Here is an 18,570-nt window from a genome sequence, read left to right on the forward strand (position 1 = left end):
TGCCCTTCTCCACAGGCTGGCTGCGCGCATCATGTGGCGGGTGGAGAGAGAGGGCACAGGGCTCACAGAGGGCTGCCTGGTGTCCGTGGACGACCTGCAGAACCACGTGGAGAACTTTGGGGAAGAGGAGCAGAAGCAGCTGCGGGTGGACGTGGATACGTTCTTACAGTACTGGCTGCCCCAGAGCCAGCAGTTCAGCATGCAGTACATCTCGCACATCTTCGGCGTGGTATGGTTTCTCATGAAGTGGTGGTGGTGGTGGTGGTGGGGGATATGGGGTGAGTGACAGCTGGGATTGTCCACCGAATAAGTTTTTAGATGCTGCCCGGGCAGAGTGGGGAAGAGGGGCCAAGAGAAGAACTGGAGGGAGACAGAGCCCTAGAATGAACAACTATCATCCTGTCCTCTGTTTTTCTGGTCTTGCTTACTATGAGGTCATCTGACGTTGCATCCCAACAAGACTCTATGATCTCTGAATGGTAGACTTGGATGTTATTTTACCTCCTTATTTATCCGCATGTCCTGTATTCTCTCCTTTCCACTTTGAAAACAAAGACCCAATTACCCATCCCTTCTTGCCTATTAGTCACCTTGAAAATAAGGCCCTTCCTTTTCTGAGGTCTGAGGGGAAGGATAATGGGAGTAGTGGATGTGGAAGCCAGAGAGAGGGGAGTGAGGGCCTCTCTCCTGCAGCCTTGGGAGTCCAGGAGGTGAGGGTGGGAGTCCGGAGTGGGGAGACCTTGGGCTGTGGGGATAGATGTCTTCCTTCTGGCAGGCCCAGCACCTTCTGTGGGGTTGGTGAACAGGCTGAAGAGGGAGGTTATTTAATAATAGCAACAGCATAATCAGAACCAGCATTTCTAGCCTTTACCCTGTGTCAGTGCTTCTGTAATGTCAAAGTTCCCCAGAGAAATAGTCAATCAACTATCTATCTATCTATCTATCTATCTATCTATATCATCTACCAACCTATTGAAAGAAATGATTTATTTTAATGAATTAGCTCTTGAGATTATGGAGTGTAAATTCAAAATCTGCCAGTAAGCCTGAAGGCAGATCACCCCAAAAAAGAGTTGTGGTTCGAGTCCAAAGGCTGACTGCTGGCAGAATTCCTTCCTGCTCAGGGGAAGTCAGTCTTTGTCCTATTAAGTTTGTTAACTGATCATACGAGGCCGCTTACATTGTGCAGGATAATTTGCTTTATTCAAAATCTACTGATTTAAATGCTAACCTATCCAAAAAACACCTTCACAGAAACGCAGAATAATGTTTGACTAAATATGTGAGTTCAAAGATGAAAGATAGTTTTGAAAGGCATTGGGGGTCAGAGGAGCTTCAGCTAAAGGAACTAAAAACTCCCTTGTCTCAGGACCCCCTGCTTTTTATTAACACAATTTGTCCTAAAGCAAGGTGGTGATAATACACTTCAAAGGGTAGGGTTTCAAAGGGTAGGGTCTACAGAAGTATTGTCAGATTGGGTAATGGTCTATAGCTGTTCAAGTGTTTGGACAACAGGAGGCAATAACATGTAGATTAAGATGCCCTGAGCCCGTGGTTGGCAAACTGTGGCTCGTGAGTCACATGTGGCTCTTTGGCCCCTTGAGTGTGGCTCTTCCACAAAATACCACGGCCTGGGTGAGTCTATTTTGAAGAAGTGGTGTTAGGAGAAATTTAAGTTTAAAAAATTTGGCTCTCAAAAGAAATTTCAATCGTACTGTTGATATTTAGCTCTGTTGACTAATGAATTTGCCGACCACTGCCCTGAGCTGTCTGGCAGCAAACAATTATCCTATTCAGGTTTGGGGGAGATGTTTTTTAGCCATTCCAACAGGCAACCATATATGTGACTCAGCCCTTGTTGAGCCCCCAAGCTTCATTAACCTTTTGATGAAACTCTTGTAACCATAACATGCTGGAATTGGCTTCTGGCAGGAACAGAGAAACATTAGTGATGAGAAAGAACCATTGATAGGCTGCCTCCTGCCCACAACCTGGACATGTGCCCTGATCAGGAATCGAACCATGACCTCCTGGTTCATAGGTCAATGCTCAACCACTAGGCTACACTGGCCAGACATTCTTTGGCCTTTTTAGAATACAGCTACCCAAAACTTTCAAGGCAGTGCTGCATTTTAGCAAACATGGGAGTCTCCCACGGTACTAATTTAGACGGTCATTTAGAATCACACAAAGAACAGAGGCTCTTTGTTTCCAGACTCTAAGCATTTCTAGGATGAGACCGGTTTTCTACTTTTTAAAAAACACCTTTCAGTAGAGAGGATGGTGCTGTGTCCCTCGTCTGTGTTTGTTAGCTGACTCTTTGTCTTTTCCTCTGGGTAGATTAACTGCAATGGTTTCACGCTCAGTGATCAGAGGGGCCTGCAGGCAGTAGGCGTGGGCATCTTCCCCAACCTGGGCCTGGTGAACCATGACTGTTGGCCCAACTGCACCGTCATCTTTAACAATGGCAAGTGAGTATATGTCTAACACTGGGGATGCTGTGATGGCGGTGGGGGGGGGGGGCGGGGGGGCGGAAAGACCTCATGTTGTTCTCGCCACTTGACTTAAGGCAAGGTTTCATGAACTAGTATGGTTTTCAAATGGAAAAAAAATAGAAATTTTATTGTAGAATATTTGTGGTTAGGAGAAAGGTAATGGGGAGGCTAGTAGAACTCCACATGGGTAATTTCTGAATTTTTGTATGTTTCTTGAGGTTGCCTAGATATGTCAGATAAATCTCTAATTACTATTTTAAAACTTGATGCCTTGATCCCTAGAGGTCATTACAAAACATCAACTGAGAAGCATATATCAGTCAAGGTCCCAGCAGAAATCCAAAGGCATACTCAGAGTTTACCTGGATGGAATTTAATCAAAGGACTATTCAAGAAATGCGAGTAGCATTTAAGCAACTAATAAAGAACAGTGAAGGGTTCAGGGTCTCGCTACAGCATGAAATCATTATTACATCTAGAGTGGAAGGGCAAATGGAAGAACTACTGGTTTTGTGCTTGCTGAGAACCACAGTGTGGCAGAGAGGGAGCCAGGAGACTAAATAGCCCAACCAATCTCCTCCCACTGCCCAAACTCCATCTAGAAGCCTGAGGGCAAAGGAAACTGGTGATGAAGTCCCCAGAGGTCAGTTAGCGCTCTCCTCCAAATAAGGCACAGAGAGGACAGAGGGAATTTGGGAGTGGGACACAAATGGAAAAGAATCAGCAAAGAGGATGAGCCCCAGTTGTTCCTGGCTCAGGTGGGGGGAGGGAGGATTTGGGGAATGAGGCCTGAGCAATTTTGCTCTTAGAGACAAGCTCTTATGACAGATACAAGTTGACTGAGTCATCAACAATGGGCAAGTTTCCCCCCAAAACTTCCTCGAAAACAAAGATAATTGGAGCTTAAGCTTGAATCTTGGCTAAGAACCTTCCTATTCCTTCCTATTTTTGGAATCAAGGGCCTACATGACACAATAAGAAATTGAGAAAATCACTCAGGACAGGAAAGTTTATTTTTGATCCAAATGAAAATCTTTTAACAGCATTTGTGTTTCTCTTCCTACATCTATTGGGGTCACTTCATGGAATGCTCTCCAGACAAGCTGTTGTCCAGGGTTAGCCTGGTTGATAGAGAGGGTCAAATTCACTCCCATACGGGGCTGGTCTTTCTTGAACCCCTTTCACTAAGCAATGGCGGCCCAGGTTCTTCTTTCCCTACATGTAACTGCCCCAGGAACCCAAAACCCTTTTTCCAGATCGGCTCCAGTGTCTGCACGGGCTTCTATGCAACCATGTTTTACTTGGGCTTCTTGGTTGTTGTAAAAGAGAAGGTGACTTTTCAGTCACTGTCTAGCTGCCTGCCATAGTGGAAAGAACACTGGTCATGATGTTAGGAGCCCAATTCAAACCCCAATTATTTTATCTTCTACCTGTGTGACTACCCAGCCTCCATACACGGCTCCAACTCCCCATGAGATAGACACCAAAAGAGGCAACACTTATCTGTCCAAGGTTCTTCTTGGTGGGATAATACACTTTTCATACTTTTTAAAAGTACTCTACTTTTAAATGCATTGTCTCATGAGTCTTATTGCCTGATTATAGTTGAGAACACTGAGGCCTGGGAAGGGAAGTCACTTGTTCAGAGCTGTGTGCTTTTGAACTCAGAACCTCTCATTCCAAATCCAGTGACATTTCCATTATATCAGGCACACCTTGCCAAGTGAGCCCAGCCACAGGGGTTGGACAACAGGGGCTGGGCTAGAGGTTGTTGTTATGGCCAAAGCTTTGATTGCACCTGAAATACTGTGCACCTTTGCTAGCCGTGCGGGATCTGTCAATGGTAATGATGTCCATTTGGGTGTCTGTTTTGTCTTTCAGTCATGAGGCAGTGAAATCCATGTTTCACACCCAGATGAGGTGGGTCAGTTCTGTCAAACTTCCCTGCTCCTCTGACCCACCTCCCTCACTTGCCTGGTTCCCAAGATGCCCCTTTCCAAGATTCTGTGGCTGCTGTCTGTCTGTCTGTCCTTCTGTACCCCAAAGTCTCATCATTTTTGAATGCTTTATTCTTTGTTCTTTAACATTTTTTTTTTGTTGTTTTGTTAATCCTCACCCGAGGATATTTTTTCTATTGCTTTTTCAGAGAAGAGAGAGAGAAAAACATCGATGTGAGACACATAGATTGGTTGCCTCCTGCATGCCCCCTGACTGGGGCTGGGAATCAAATCTGAGACCCTTTGGTGCTTGAACCTACACTCTAACCACTGAGCCATGCTGGCCAGGGCTATTCTTAATGCATTTAATCATTTTGTTCTTTACTCACCAACTACCTGACATGACTTTGTTTTCTTTTTCTTTAAAAAAAATATTTTTATTGATTTGAGAGAGAGAGGAAGGAAGAGAGAAAGAGAAACATCAATGTGACAGACTGCCTCCTGCACTACCCCTACTGGGGACTGAGTCTGCAATCTATTGCACCTGCCCTGACAGGGAATTGAACTGTCGACATTTTTGTGTTTGGGACAACACTCAACCAAATGAGCCACACTGGCCCGGGCTACTTTGTTTTCTTCCTTTCTCCTCTTTCATGCCTTACTTCTTTTGTTCCTCCAACCTCAAAGTGTGACTGTCTCTTCTGGCCCACATCATCTTGGCAAAAACCCAGGTTTTCCCCTCTAAACCTTGCTTACCATGAAGTGAGGACTGCTGGTACTACTGACCTACTAAAGTACTATGTGTTTGTTTATAACACCCAACCTCTCACCCAGACTGGGTTCTGAAAATCACACCCATAACTGTGATATTTTGATAAATTATTCATAGTATTCTGTTTACTGCTCTAGCCAACTATGTATTCGTGGTTTAGGTTAGATTTTTACTTTTGACTTTTTAAAATTACAACCAAAAGGTCCCAGATGGGTCTTTTTTCAAAGGGGGCTTAAAAGTACTTGAAATACTCTTTGGATTTAGAACAAAATGCTGCATGTGAGTTTGGGCTTTGGGAATGCAGGGGCAGAGTGGTTTGTGCATCTGAGACTGTGTTGGCATGCATTGCACGTGACTTTGAACGATTCACATCATCTCCTGGGCATTTTGTTCCATATCCGTAGAGCAAAGGTCAAGATGAGAGCATCTCTAGGGACCTTTCCAACCTCTAAAAATATACTTAAATTACTTGCCTATTTGTGGCTCAATTGATTGAACTATAAAATTGCAGAGCATTACAGATGGGAGGGGTCTGGGGTCCAGAATGGGGCGGTAGTCACTATTCATTTCCTGATCCCCAATTCCAAGTTAGTAAATGGGGTATGCATTTTTTCACATTTAAGTGACATTAAATTAATTTGGTTTTGAAAATTCACTAATAGCATTGAAATAATTTGAGACACTGAAACCTTGTATGAACTGGCTTAACCATGATGGAAAGTAAAGCTATTGGAAATCCTAACTTATTGGCCATTGAGCCACTGTTGAATGGGGATATGTGACTATGGTGAACTGCCTCTGTAAAAGGAGTGGGTGGGGTTAGCAGTTCACTTACCCTACCAGGACCAAATGCCAAAGACTCACATTCAACCTTGGCTCTAAAGTTGCTCACATGGACCTACTTAGGACATCACCAGAATTCTAAAATTGAGGGCTTTCGTGGGCCTCACTTCCCATGCATTGCAGACTCAGGAGGCAGACTGGAAACCATCAGGCCAATACGATGTGGTGAGGTGTGAATGGCACTTGAGTTCTAATCCTGACTCGGTGACCATCGTGTGTGGGACCTTTGAGGATGATACTCCACCTCTCTGGGTACCAGTGCCCTCATTTGTGAATTGAGAGGATTGAATGCCTGCAGTTTGGACATATTAGGATTCCAAGCAGACCTAGGAGTAGAATCACTGGGCCCTCCCCTCCCTCTTGCCTTTCATCCCTTCAGTACCAGCTGCTGCCAAAAATTGGGGTGGGAAGAAAGGAAAGAAGGAACAGGAGGTGAAGGGGAACTTATATTTTGGCAGGTGCCACTTGAGTTGTTTTTACATGCAGTATCACATTCATTTGGCATGTCAGTGGACTCCACTTTGAGAGAAGGCATGTCACCTCTGACACTTGGACACGCATGTCACTGCCGTTCAGTAGCTGCCTGCTTGATTGTCACGTTAGGGCACGTGGAAGGGGATGCCTTTGACTGAGATCCTTCTATGGTGCTGAAATTGTGTCCTGGCCTTTCACACGGTGTTGGACAGCCGCTCTGGGAGGCAAAAGAAACGATCATGGATCCCTCCTCAGATGCTCTGCCCAGCCTCCGCATCCTGCCACTCACTCTCTGGGGGATGGTTTCTACTGGGTAGTGAGGCCCCAGGATCCTGGGGAGACACAGAAGCACAGCTCAGGGCTCACCACTTGTTTTCTATAGCTTCTGGCCTTGTGCATGGCTGAGAGGCCCACAGGCTGATCTCTGCTTGGTTGGCTAACCTAGGTGTCAGTTTCACCACAGGCTTTTGTTTTCAGCACATTCTGCATCTATTACATGGCAAAGTGGGTTGTGCTGTAGGTCATTGGAGGGTCATGTCTAGGCTGAAAGGGAATTGAAATGCCATCTGCTCTTGCTAACCACCTTCAACCACAAAGCCCTGTCCTCCAATAAACACAAAAGTCAACAAAGCATCAGACTAACAGAGCCAGCCTTTGCTGAATAAGTCTCCTCAACCACTGGGTGAGGTAAAAAGGGACTTACAGAATAGGCCAAGATTGGCGGTGAATGAATGTGTGTGTTTCTGAGTGAGCAGTCCTCAAATTAAGCAGGAATGACTCTTGAGTCTTCACTTGTTTGAGTTTTCACCTTATTATTATTTCTCCCTTTCTTTGCCAACAACCAATAGCTGAATGTACAGGGATGATTGCGGGCAGGGAAGCAATATGTGGTTTTCAGACCAAGACGGGTCCTCTCAAGGGAATCTATTTGAGCAGATTTCAGGGCGATTTACGGAACGAAGCACATGTGATTGTTATAATGAGTAGAGCAGAATTACTCAGAAAACTGTGCGTTAGGCCACATTTCCTCTAATTTTGGAGGGAACAGGAGTTTCCTCACGTGCTAGTGGAAGTCATTGTCTTTGAGACTCAACTCCTCGAACCCGGAAGAGCACAGATGCCACGGACTTGATTTACTCTTTTCCTTTTGCTCCAGAATTGAGCTCCGGGCCCTGGGCAAAATCTCTGAAGGCGAAGAGCTGACTGTGTCCTATATAGACTTCCTTAACGTCAGCGAAGAACGCAAGAAGCAGCTGAAGAGGCAGTACTACTTCGACTGCACGTGTGAGCACTGCCAGAAAGGGCTGAAGGATGACCTCTTCCTGGGGGTGAAAGAGGACCCAAAGGTACACACAGCCCTCATGGGGGGTGTTTGTGCCACCTCCACAGGAGCCAGGCAGGGGGATCTCCCAGCTAATCAATGTACCCTGCTCAGTAGTTCCCAGAGGACCAGACTGTAACCCCGGGGAAGGCTGTAGGGGTGGGGGATAGCGCACTGCCTATAGGTCCCCGCTAGTGTCCGGGCACTGCTAAGTGCTAGGTGTTTGCGTTTGGGGATATTACGCAGTTTTCTCATCTATAAAATAGAAATGGTGGCAACCGTAATAAGGGGTTGTTCTGAGCATTAAACACAGTTACATATGTAAAGGGTGTGGCATGGAGAGTAGACACTCAGTAAATTCTAGTCTTCTTCTTGCCCCTTTGCCATTTAGATATGCTGGGAATTGCACATATTGAGACCAGATGGGCAGAGATTCGTTGTCTGGTTATCACAAAGATTTTCCGAGTCCCATGGAAATGGGTAATGTGGAGATGCTGCACTGTTTAGATTGGCTCATTTGCTAAAGTCCTGAGGAGCTGTTGCCTAGTGGATAGTGGGACCACTGAACAGTGGGAAGGCTTGCTCAGGGGCATGTCAGGAGCTCAGTGAAGCTGGGAGAAAGTGGAGCTGCAGGTGTTGGAGCGGCCGATTAAAGCAATATGCCCTCCATCACTTCCTGCGGTGGGAAAGCTGGAGGCTGCGCTGGGGCAGGCGCCACTCCCCCTAGTGCATTAGTCCCCATGGGAAGGTAGACTGGTGGAGGGTCAGGTGGATCAGCACAGATGTAGGGGTCTTCTCACTGCTGAGGGACCCAGAACAAAAGGCTTGTGGACCCTGAGATGCGGGGCTTGGGGAAAGGGCTAGGAGTGGAAAAGCACTGGGCACTGAGTCAGAGCGGGGAAAAGTGTCTGCAAGTCTCCCCATCCCTCCCCAGTAAGGAGGCCTCAGCGGTAGAAGGGCCTAAAGAAGACCTCTGCCCGAGGCCTCAGGGAAAGAGACCTAGGAATAAAGGTCTCTGCCGGGCTAGGAATGCAAATATTCTAAGAGCAGGAGCAGCCAGCAGGGCCTGAGTGCTTGACTGCAACACCCTTCAGAGACTGTGCACCAAGTCAGGTGTGGAGGGCTGCTTACCCTGTGAAGCCAACCAGAAGTACATATACACGGCGGAAGGTTACTCAGCCACGAAAAAGAATGAAATCTTATCATTTGAGTCAGCATGGCTGGACCTAGAGGATATTATGCCAAGTGAAATAAGTCAGAGAAAGACAAATACCATATGGTGTCACTTATATGTGGAATCTAATGAACAAGGTAAATAAACAAACACCATTGAAACAGACCCATAAATACAGAGAAGAGACTAATTGTTGCCAGAGGGAGAGGGTTTGGGGGATGGATGAAAAAAGTGAAAGAATTAAGAACTACAAATTGGTAGTTACAAAATAGTCTCAGGGATGTAAAGTACAGCATAGGAAATATAGTCAATACTATTATACAATAATAGCTATGTATAGTGTCAGGGGGGTACTGGAAATATTGGTAGGAATACTTTGTAATATATTTTCCTCAAAATGCTGTGTCGATCTTTGGCTAGATTCTGGGGATTTTTACTTTTTTTTCATATGTTTTAATTTTTTATAGCTTCCACATGCCTAAAAAAAGCTTTATCAGAAAAAAATCAGAGAAGAGCTTCTAATATGGATAAGCATAGCCAGTAAACATTTCCTTTGGACATTAAACAAATTTGGCACTTTTTCTTTGAAATTATGGCACCCCCATGGACTTCTTGATCATGGTACCTCCTTGCCACAAATATTAAAACTTCATTAAAATAATTTTTTTTTTTTTACAATATCACTAGACTGCTCAGGCAATGCAGCAAGCAGTGACAGATTTCACAGAGACAGCTGACAAAGTCTCTCATAATATGTTTTTGGTGAAAACAAGGAAACATGAACTGGGTGCTAAGACACTGGAAGGGTTTGGATACCCATAGCCACAAAGGGTATCTTTCATGAGCTCCGATGGCAAACTGGAGTACAAAGTTTTAGTCAAGTCCTCAGCCTTTGCCTTCAGTCCTGGGCTGGCTAATATTTAAATCATTGACTTGGGCAAAGACAGAAAAGCAGGGGGATATCTTTAGTATATATGGTGGACTTGAAGTACGAAGAAAAACTGGGGAATACTTTGGGTGATAGAATAAGAATCTAAAAGGCCAGAGAAAATACAACAGGCATCAATGTCAGATTCTGCACTGGGTCCAAAGCCCAGGCATGAGCACAGGGCAGGAGTGATTGGCTGCGGCAAGGCTCTGGGACTTGGTCAATGGACAGGACAGCAGGAGTCAGAAGCATGGTGAGGGAGCTGGAAAACCTACAGGGATCTTGTGCAGCATTTATAGAAGTGAAGTATTTGGAATGAGGAAGGTGCCTGGCCGGTGTGGCTCATAATTGAGTGGCCACCCATGGACCAGGAGGTCGCAGTTTGATTTCCCAGTCAGGGCACATGCTGAGGTTGCAGGCTTGATCCCCTGTAGGAGGTGTATAGGAGGCAGCTGATTGATGATTCTCTCTCATCATTGATGTTTCTCTCTTTCCCTCCTTTCCTCTCTCTGAAATCAATAAAAACATTAAAAAAAATAGAATGTGGAAGGCATTAATTTTGTACTATACTGAATGTAAAAGATGCGACTATGCGAAGATGTAACTCAGTGTCCCTCCTTCTCTCAGCCCTCTCAGGATGTTGTCAAGGAGATGATACAGGTCTCCAAGGATACACTAGAAAAGATAGACAAGGCTCGCTCTGAGGGCTTTTACCATGAGGTAAGGATTCATGTTTATGGTGGATAAGGGTGGGGAGGAGGGCAGAAAGGTTCTCTAGGAAGGGAGGGAGATGGGGTGGGTTGAAAATGGAGAGGCTACCAAGCAGGTTGTTTTTCTGAAGATGTTCTTTTGTTGAGACCAGGATTCCTCTTGCCCTCAAGCTCTTAGCACTCCTTAGGGATGTGTTCTCAGTGACTGTTCAACCCGCTGAAACTGGGTCTGGGAAGAATTCAGGCAGCCTGACAAATGTCCCTGGGGGGCTGTGGTTTACAAGTTGGCACTAGAAATGGAGAAATGAAGATGGCAGTAGGTTGCTTGCTTTCCCATAATTAAACACATGTCCTAGCTTCAGTTTCCAGTCTCCAGTAACTGAGCCTTCAGTCCTGGCTCCTTCAACTAGGAGTTCTCAGCTGGCTGTATAATATAACCACTGAAAAATCCTACTGCTCAGATCCTGCCCCCCGACATTTTAGCAGAATCTCTTGGGGTGGGACCCAGACATCGCCATTTTTAGACCTCGAAAGTGGTTTCAAAGTGCATCCGAAGTTGAGACCCACTGCCAAATACTGACCTGCAGAGCACTTGAATTGAACTTACCCAGACAGCTTTTTAGAAACATAGATTCCTGTGCTCACCCCCTAAGATATAATTTATCTACAACAGACCACAGGGACCATAAATCCATATTTTCCCAAGCTCTTTTAGCAACTCAGGTATGTATCTGGTCTTTGTTTTCATTCTTGACTCACTCATTCATTGCACATTTTTGAGGCCTTTCTGGGGTGATCCACAAAAGACATGCTCCTTGACTCCCAGGAGTTCTGTTAGGCAGGGGAGACGGTCACATGAACAAAGTGTTATTGAACAATATGGAAAGTGTATGTCAGAGGCACGATAAAGGAGCCAGAGCAATCAGGAGGGATCTGCTCGCTCCATTTCTCCGGCTTCTCTTCTCTTCTTCATTTCTCCTTTTCTCATTCAAAATTGCCAGGGCACGTGTAGGGCTGGATGGCTGCCCCCGGGTTTAAGGGAGTTGCCTTCAGGATGATTGATTGCCAGCCCATATGTTGCCCCACCCCACCCAGTTGCCTCAGGGGCCTCTGAGAGAGTCTCAGAGCAAACTTAGTTTCCACTCACTTAAAATAGAAAAAAGTGTGTGGCATTTCTCCATGAAAGTGGCAAGGGAAAGAGAAGAGAACAGTGAGCAATCCAAGTCTAAGGAACATCTGACTTTGTAGAGTGTGACCCAAGCTATGTCTACATGTGAATCAGTTGGAATCGCCTGACTCCAAGCTGATTGGGGTCAGGTCCATATTATTTCTCACCAGGGTTAATGGGATGATCTCCTGATGGGTCTTCTAGCTTCCCGGGAGCCTCCCTGTCTGCCTATCCATCCTGTGCACTTCAAGCAGGACAACCTGATTGTTTGCTCCACTCTGCATAAAGACCACCAGGGGCTTATACAGACTACACAGGCCAGGGTCCCTCCCCCATGTATTTGGTTTCAATTGGTCTGAGGGTAAGGCCTAGACATTGATGTTTTAAAAAGGTCTCTAGGTTAATCTGGAGCACAGCCAGAGTAGAGAATCATAGGAGCAGAGACCCTGGTAAATCATAGGAGCAGAAACTCTGGTAAAATGTGAATATTCATAGTAATTATCTCATTGCGCTGTTGTAATATATATATAAATATATATGTAATATATATAAATATATATGCAATATATATATGTAATATAAATATATATATATTTCCTAACTCCCTGCTACCAACTGACTTATATATGGAAACTTCTCGTGTTGCCCTTTCCATCTCTACATCTCACTCAAATAAGACCATTTTTCTATTCAAATCATGAGTTGTGAGCAATCTCCTCAACTTTCAAAGAAGGAGTGTCCAATGTCATTGTGCTGCTCCCGCATGTGAATTAAGCACATGTCATGGCGCGTTGGTAACGGACAGGGCCTGTGTTCTTCTAGGTTGTGAAGTTGTGCCGGGAGTGCCTGGAGAAGCAGGACGCGGTGTTTGCTGACACCAATATCTACATGCTGAGGATGCTGAGCATTGTTTCCGAGGTCCTCTCCTACCTCCAGGCGTTTGAGGAGGCCTCCTACTACGCCAGGAGGATGGTGGATGGCTATGTGTAGGTGACAATCCTGGGTGTCAGATAATCTGGAAATGTGTCTACTCCAGGCAGGACAAATAGAGGGCACGTATGCTGCTACCTTTCCCTCCTGTACCACAGCAAGCAGCAGTAATCAGGAATCTACAGTGGAATGCTCTTTTATCACGGTGCTCCTATTAATAATGACCAAATACTCAGAGTTGGTACCTAAAATGAAACCTATTTGTCATCCCTGGTCTTTCCCGAATCCTGCAGCACATCTATTATTTCCTGGTGGCTTCTGATTTCCTGATGGCCAAGTCCAGCTTGATTTTAAGTGTTTAAAAAGGGTCTCCCCCTAACAGCCAACACAGAAATTCCTGTGAGCTTTCGTTTATTAAAATTGTAAAGTATAAAATAGAATGTCCCTGCTTTTCTCTGGCGATGTCCTCTCTGTTCACATTGGCATATGAATTTGTATATCTGGCTAAATGATTACATTGGCACAAGAAGGTTCATTTTTGGAGGGAGGGTGTTACTCATAAATAAAATGTGGGAAAACTATATAACATGTTAAAAGGAAGCTCTGTTAAGAAGGTGCCAAGGAGGGAAAAATGCAGTTCTGTCCCAAGAAGGACATTCAAGTATTTTCCCCACCTTTGGCCTTTCTGCTGCTTTCTCGGGAGAGGGCTCCGAGGTTCCCATGGTAACATTCTGAGCACAATCCTGATTCCTTTCCCCATGAGGATCTGGCTCAGAGACTCAGGTGAGAGTCTCAGCTCTTACAGCTTCCCTGAGTGGGGTCCTGGCAATCTCCCACCTATCTGTGCCTCAGTCCCCTCCCAGTGCCTGCAGATGCTTCATGGCACTGGTGGGAAAGAAGAAGGACTTCAATGAGAGCACATTATAACTTGTCAAATACTCTGCCGATGTAAGGGAGGCTGGGATTATGTGTTATGATTATTTTATTGCCTCTACAGGAAGCTCTACCACCCCAACAATGCCCAACTGGGCATGGCCGTGATGCGGGCGGGGCTGACCAACTGGCATGCTGGTAACATTGAGGTGGGGCATGGTATGATCTGCAAAGCCTATGCCATTCTCCTGGTGACACACGGACCCACCCACCCAATTACCAAGGACTTAGAGGCAAGTAGCACCTTGACGCTGGGCCCGCCTGCCTGCTCTGAGCTCTCTGAGGATGAGAGCTGACTTCTTAACTCTGCTCTGGGAAAGTCCCTAGATTGCTTGCTGGACCTGAAGGGAGCTCACAAGGCTTTAGCCCACTCCCCTTGTTTACATTCGAGGAAACTGAGGCCCAGGGAAGGGGAGTAAGCTGTTCATAGTCAAATAGCTGGTGGACGACAGCTGAGACTTGAACCCTGAGATGCTCCAGGCTTGACTGAGAAAACCTAAATAATGGTGTGTGTGTGTGTGTGTGTGTGTGTGTGTGTATGTGTGTATACATGTGCAGCCATGTACGTGACAAAATGTGCATTACAGAATGAATGGACTAGGGAGCACAAACTCTAGAAGTAGCTGCTGGGATTGAGTTCCAGTTTCGCCATTTTCTAGCCATGTGACTGCAAATAGTAAATGTGTGGGCCTCAGTCTCCTCGTCGGTAAACTGGAGAAAGAGGAGAGAGCTGTAAGGAGGGTGCAATGACTTGATGTGTGAACAGCACTGAGAACCGTGCCTGGCACAGGGCATGCGCTCAGTCTCTACTGCTTTCTCGGGAGAGGGCTCTGAGGTTCCCGTAGTAACATTCAGAGCACAATCTGGGGATTGTGGAGACAGGGATCGAGGAGACTGAGGCCCACACATTTAATATTTGCAGTCACATGGCTAGAAAATGGCGAAGCTGGAACTCAATCCCAGCAGCTACTTCTAGAGTCTGTGCTTCCTAGTCCATTCATTCTGTAATGCACATTTTGAAGGGCTGGTTTATTCAAGAGTGACCAAGTTCAGGGAGCTGTCCTCAGGCAGTGCAGTGCAGGGAAAGATGAAAGACTTGGTGTCATAAAGTGTATGAGGAAACAGACTTCATGCCTAGTGATTTAAGCCAGTCAAAGGCAGAGTTTTTGCCAGTCTTACTAACTGCTGCATCCTTGGCCCCTCAGCGATGCCTGGTGCTTGCTAAGTATGCTTTTAAAAAAAAATATGTTTTTATTTATTTAAGAAAGAGGAAGGAAGAGGGGCAGGGAGAGAGACAGAGAAACATCAATGATGAGAGAGAAATCATTGATCGACTGACTGACTTCTGTACACTCCTTACCAGGGATCGAGCCACAACCTGGGAGTGTGCCCTGACTGGGAATCAAACCATGACCTCCTGGTTCATGGTGGATGCTCAACCACTGAGCCACACTGGCTGGGAAATAAGTATTTCTTAAAGAACACACGGGGAAGTGAGAACTTCCTGTGTGTGTCACATACTGTAATTTCCCTGGTCTTTTGGGAATTTACCCTTTTCATGTATGAGGAAACAGAGGGCTGAAGGGATTCTCCTTGCATAAGGCGGGACCCAAGTGCAGGGGCCAGGGTTCAAATCTAGATCCCCACTGGATGGCTCTTGAGAACAACCCCTCAGCTACTCTCTCAGGGGTCTGACTCCCTAACAAGTGACCCGAAGCCAGGACTCTAGGCCCCCAGTGGATGTATCTGCTGAGGGGGCACAGTTGAATCTTGGTTCCTGGGAGTCATTTACCCCATTGCCTGCCTTCTCCAAAAGGGCCAGGGAGGGCAGAGCCACCCTGTCCTGGGGCTTGTCATCACTGTTCCTGGTATGTCTGCGTCCCACAGGGCATGCGGATGCAGACGGAGATGGAGCTGCGCCTGTTCCACCAGAACGAGTTCATGTACCGCAAGATGCGCGAGGCTGCCCTGAACAACCAGCCCATGCAGGTCATGGCTGAGCCCAGCAGTGAGCCGACGCCATCTCTGTTCCATAAGAAGCAATGAGGACCTTCCTGGTGTGTGTGTATGTGTGTGTGCGCGGGAGGCACTGTGGCTCGGGAACTAGGGAGACATTCTGGAGAGTTCATCTGGTCACTCTCTCTTTATTTTCATCTCAGTCTGTGCACATTCGCTGCAGGAACTCGCCAGGCCCTTGGTGTGTTCTCTACCTTGAGTCTGATGGTCTTAAATCCGTATTTCCCAACCTTGCTCTTGAGCTCCAGCCCCACACACCCTCTTGAATGTTCTGCAGGCACATCAAACTCAGCACTCCCAGAATAAATTTTTGTTTCTCTTTCTCTTTCATATCTCCCCTCCCCAACATCTATCCCTCCTCAGCACACCACCTGAGAACACTTGACTTCTGCTGCTTCTGTTGCATCCTAGACTTCAGTTGAACCCATTCACTCCCCGGTCCCTGAGTGACCCATGTTCTCCATGGCTCTCTGAGTTTTCTACCTAAAATAGCTAAAACCTGCCGACTCCTATTCATCTTTCAGCATCCGGTTTGGAAGTCATCCCATCTGTGAAGTCTTCCTTGAATGCCTTCAATTCAGCTGGCTGCCTGAGTCTCTGGTATTACCCTCGAATCTTCCATCATAACTCGCCTCATGGCAGTACAATTCTCTGCCTCCTCTGTCAGATTGTGAGCTCCTGGAGGGCAGGAGCGGTGTCCCTTTATTCATCTTTCTATCCCCAGAACCTAGCACAGGTCCTGAACATTGTAGGTGCTCAGTTAATGTGTGTTGAATGAATGAATAAGTGAATGAATTTACTTCTCAGAGCAGAAGATATAGGGACTGTGCATTTTGAGTTTTTATGTTACAGCCATCAACAAAGGCCATTAAATCCACTGTTTCCAAACAGATCTGTGTGGCTTCTTCCTTTCTGACGATCTATTTAGGGCAGCACTATCTACAGAACTTCCTGTGATGATGGAAATGTATTATATCTGTGTTGCCCCTAGTGGCAGGAGACTATCCAGCATTTGAAATGTGTCTGGTATGAATGAGGAATTGACTTTTTAATTTTATTTAATTTCAATTAAAATAGCCAATGTTGCTGGTGGCTACTGTTTTAGTGCAGTTTTAGAGAATAATTTAATGTAGTTTTTAAGATTAAGTTGAGAAAATCTAGAACATTTATATTTTAGAGCATTTATATTTATATTTTATATTCTAAAAATTTAGAATATTTAATTTTTAAAAAATATTTTTTATTGATTTTAGAGAGCAAGGGAGATAGATAGATATATCAATGATGAGAGAGAATCATTGATTGCTTCCTGCATGCTCCCTGCTGGGGATCAAGTTTGCAGCCCAGGCATATAAACTGACTGGAAATTGAACCATGACCTCCTGGTTCATAGGTTGAAGCTCAATTACTGAGCTACACTGCCTGGGCGAGAATTAAATGTTTTATCTGTGAAGTTCTTAGAACAGTGCCTGGCCCATCACAAGCTCTCCATGAGCATTTCAACCTTGCTACTGTTGGTGTGTTCCTTCTCCTGATCAGAGAGTGAAGGTAAAGGGTAGCTATAAACAGTGTACGCTAGAACCAGCTCTTACCACCTTGTGAGAGCTGATAGTACACAGCTCTTCCCAACTCTACAGTCATCAATATCACAATGATACCTTGACATTGGCCGTGGTGGGAATATTTATACCATGGTAATTGGCTTAACATTGGAAGAACACATTAATCAGTAGTGTTTCAGTCTGTAAAAATGGGGTTTTCTACCTGGAAGTAGCAGAATGGATAGTTAGAGACCATTAAAGAAGTCTTTACTTAAATCGGAGTGAAATCTGCATTCTGAAACCTCAATCCCCGGGTCATAACAAACCAGTGTAAAACCTCTGATTCATACCTTTCAGAATAAGACACCAATGCATTGACAGACACAACTACTAAAGCCCAGGTACAGCTACTTTTGAGGGAATTGCTCAGGGTTTACTTCTCTATAGGGTGCAGGAGGGAATCCATGTAGCTGGGGCACAGAAAAGAGTGTAGCACCATGTCTGAGGGCAGTCAGAGGTGCACGCTTCGGGACCGCGGTGTGCACACTTGCGACTGATGAACTCCCAGTGCATAAAGGTGAACAGCACTTCTTGAAGCCCCTGGTTCCCTCCTGGCGCAGCATTTCATACAAATCACCGGATCTCAGGTTGTCCAGGAGCGCTCACCAAGCTCAGAAAAGCACCGGGTGCAGCATGACCAACACCTGGGCTCACTGACTCTGGCATGAACTTAGCCCTCCCTGTCAGTCTTGACCTCTTCACCTCACAGGGCGTGGTCTCAGAACATTCTGGTCCTGGCAGAGTGTCTCAAAGGACTTCAGGAGTTGTATTTATTACCTTTTGTTATAACAAGTTACCATGAACTTAGTGACTTAAAACAATGCAGGTTTATTAGTTTACTGTTCTAGATCAGAAGTCCAAACGGGTCTGAAATCTAGGTGTCAGCAGAGCTGTGTTTCTCGTGAAGGCTGTAGGGGAGGAATTTATATACTTTTTCTTTTTTTTGTTTTGTTTGTTGATTCTCACCCAAGGATATTTTTTCCATTGCCTTTCGGAGCGAGTGAGAGAGAGTGGAAAGGATGGAGGAGGAGGGAAAGAGAGAGAGAGAGAGATAGAAACGTTGATATGAGAGATACATTGATTGGTTGCCTCCTACACATGCCCCAACTGGGGATGGGGTGCAAACCGCAACCCTGGTACTTGCTCTCGACTAGGAATTGAACCCAAAACCCTTCCCGTGCACAGGACGACGCTCTAATCACTAAGCAACACAGGCCAGGGCAGGAATCTGCTTCTTAATTTTTTTCAGTTTCTAAAAGCTTCCTCTA

General features: G+C 45.7%; 1 protein-coding gene across 6 annotated transcripts in view; it reads left to right on the forward strand.

Annotated features, from left to right (window-relative positions):
- Positions 1-16,591, forward strand: part of SMYD1 (SET and MYND domain containing 1) — a 37,285-nt gene extending 20,694 nt beyond the window's left edge. Inside the window, exons 3-11 of one of the 6 annotated variants that reach the window (XM_084900248.1) lie at positions 16-229; positions 2,341-2,471; positions 4,377-4,415; positions 7,678-7,867; positions 10,572-10,664; positions 12,645-12,808; positions 13,750-13,918; positions 15,573-15,742; positions 16,065-16,591. In XM_084900248.1, coding sequence (XP_084756374.1) covers positions 16-229; positions 2,341-2,471; positions 4,377-4,415; positions 7,678-7,867; positions 10,572-10,664; positions 12,645-12,808; positions 13,750-13,918; positions 15,573-15,731 — 1,159 coding nt within the window. In that variant the 3' untranslated portion in view covers positions 15,732-15,742; positions 16,065-16,591. Of the gene's footprint in view, positions 1-15; positions 230-2,340; positions 2,472-4,376; positions 4,416-7,677; positions 7,868-10,571; positions 10,665-12,644; positions 12,809-13,749; positions 13,919-15,572 lie in introns of all 6 variants that reach the window. The other 5 variants (XM_084900247.1, XM_084900251.1, XM_084900246.1 and 2 more) reach the window with 5 other exon arrangements.
- The last annotated feature ends 1,979 nt before the right edge of the window (positions 16,592-18,570 follow it).

The sequence above is a fragment of the Pipistrellus hanaki genome (genome assembly GCF_964339955.1).
Source record: "Pipistrellus hanaki genome assembly, chromosome: 12".
Classification (NCBI taxonomy): Eukaryota; Metazoa; Chordata; class Mammalia; order Chiroptera; family Vespertilionidae; genus Pipistrellus; species Pipistrellus hanaki.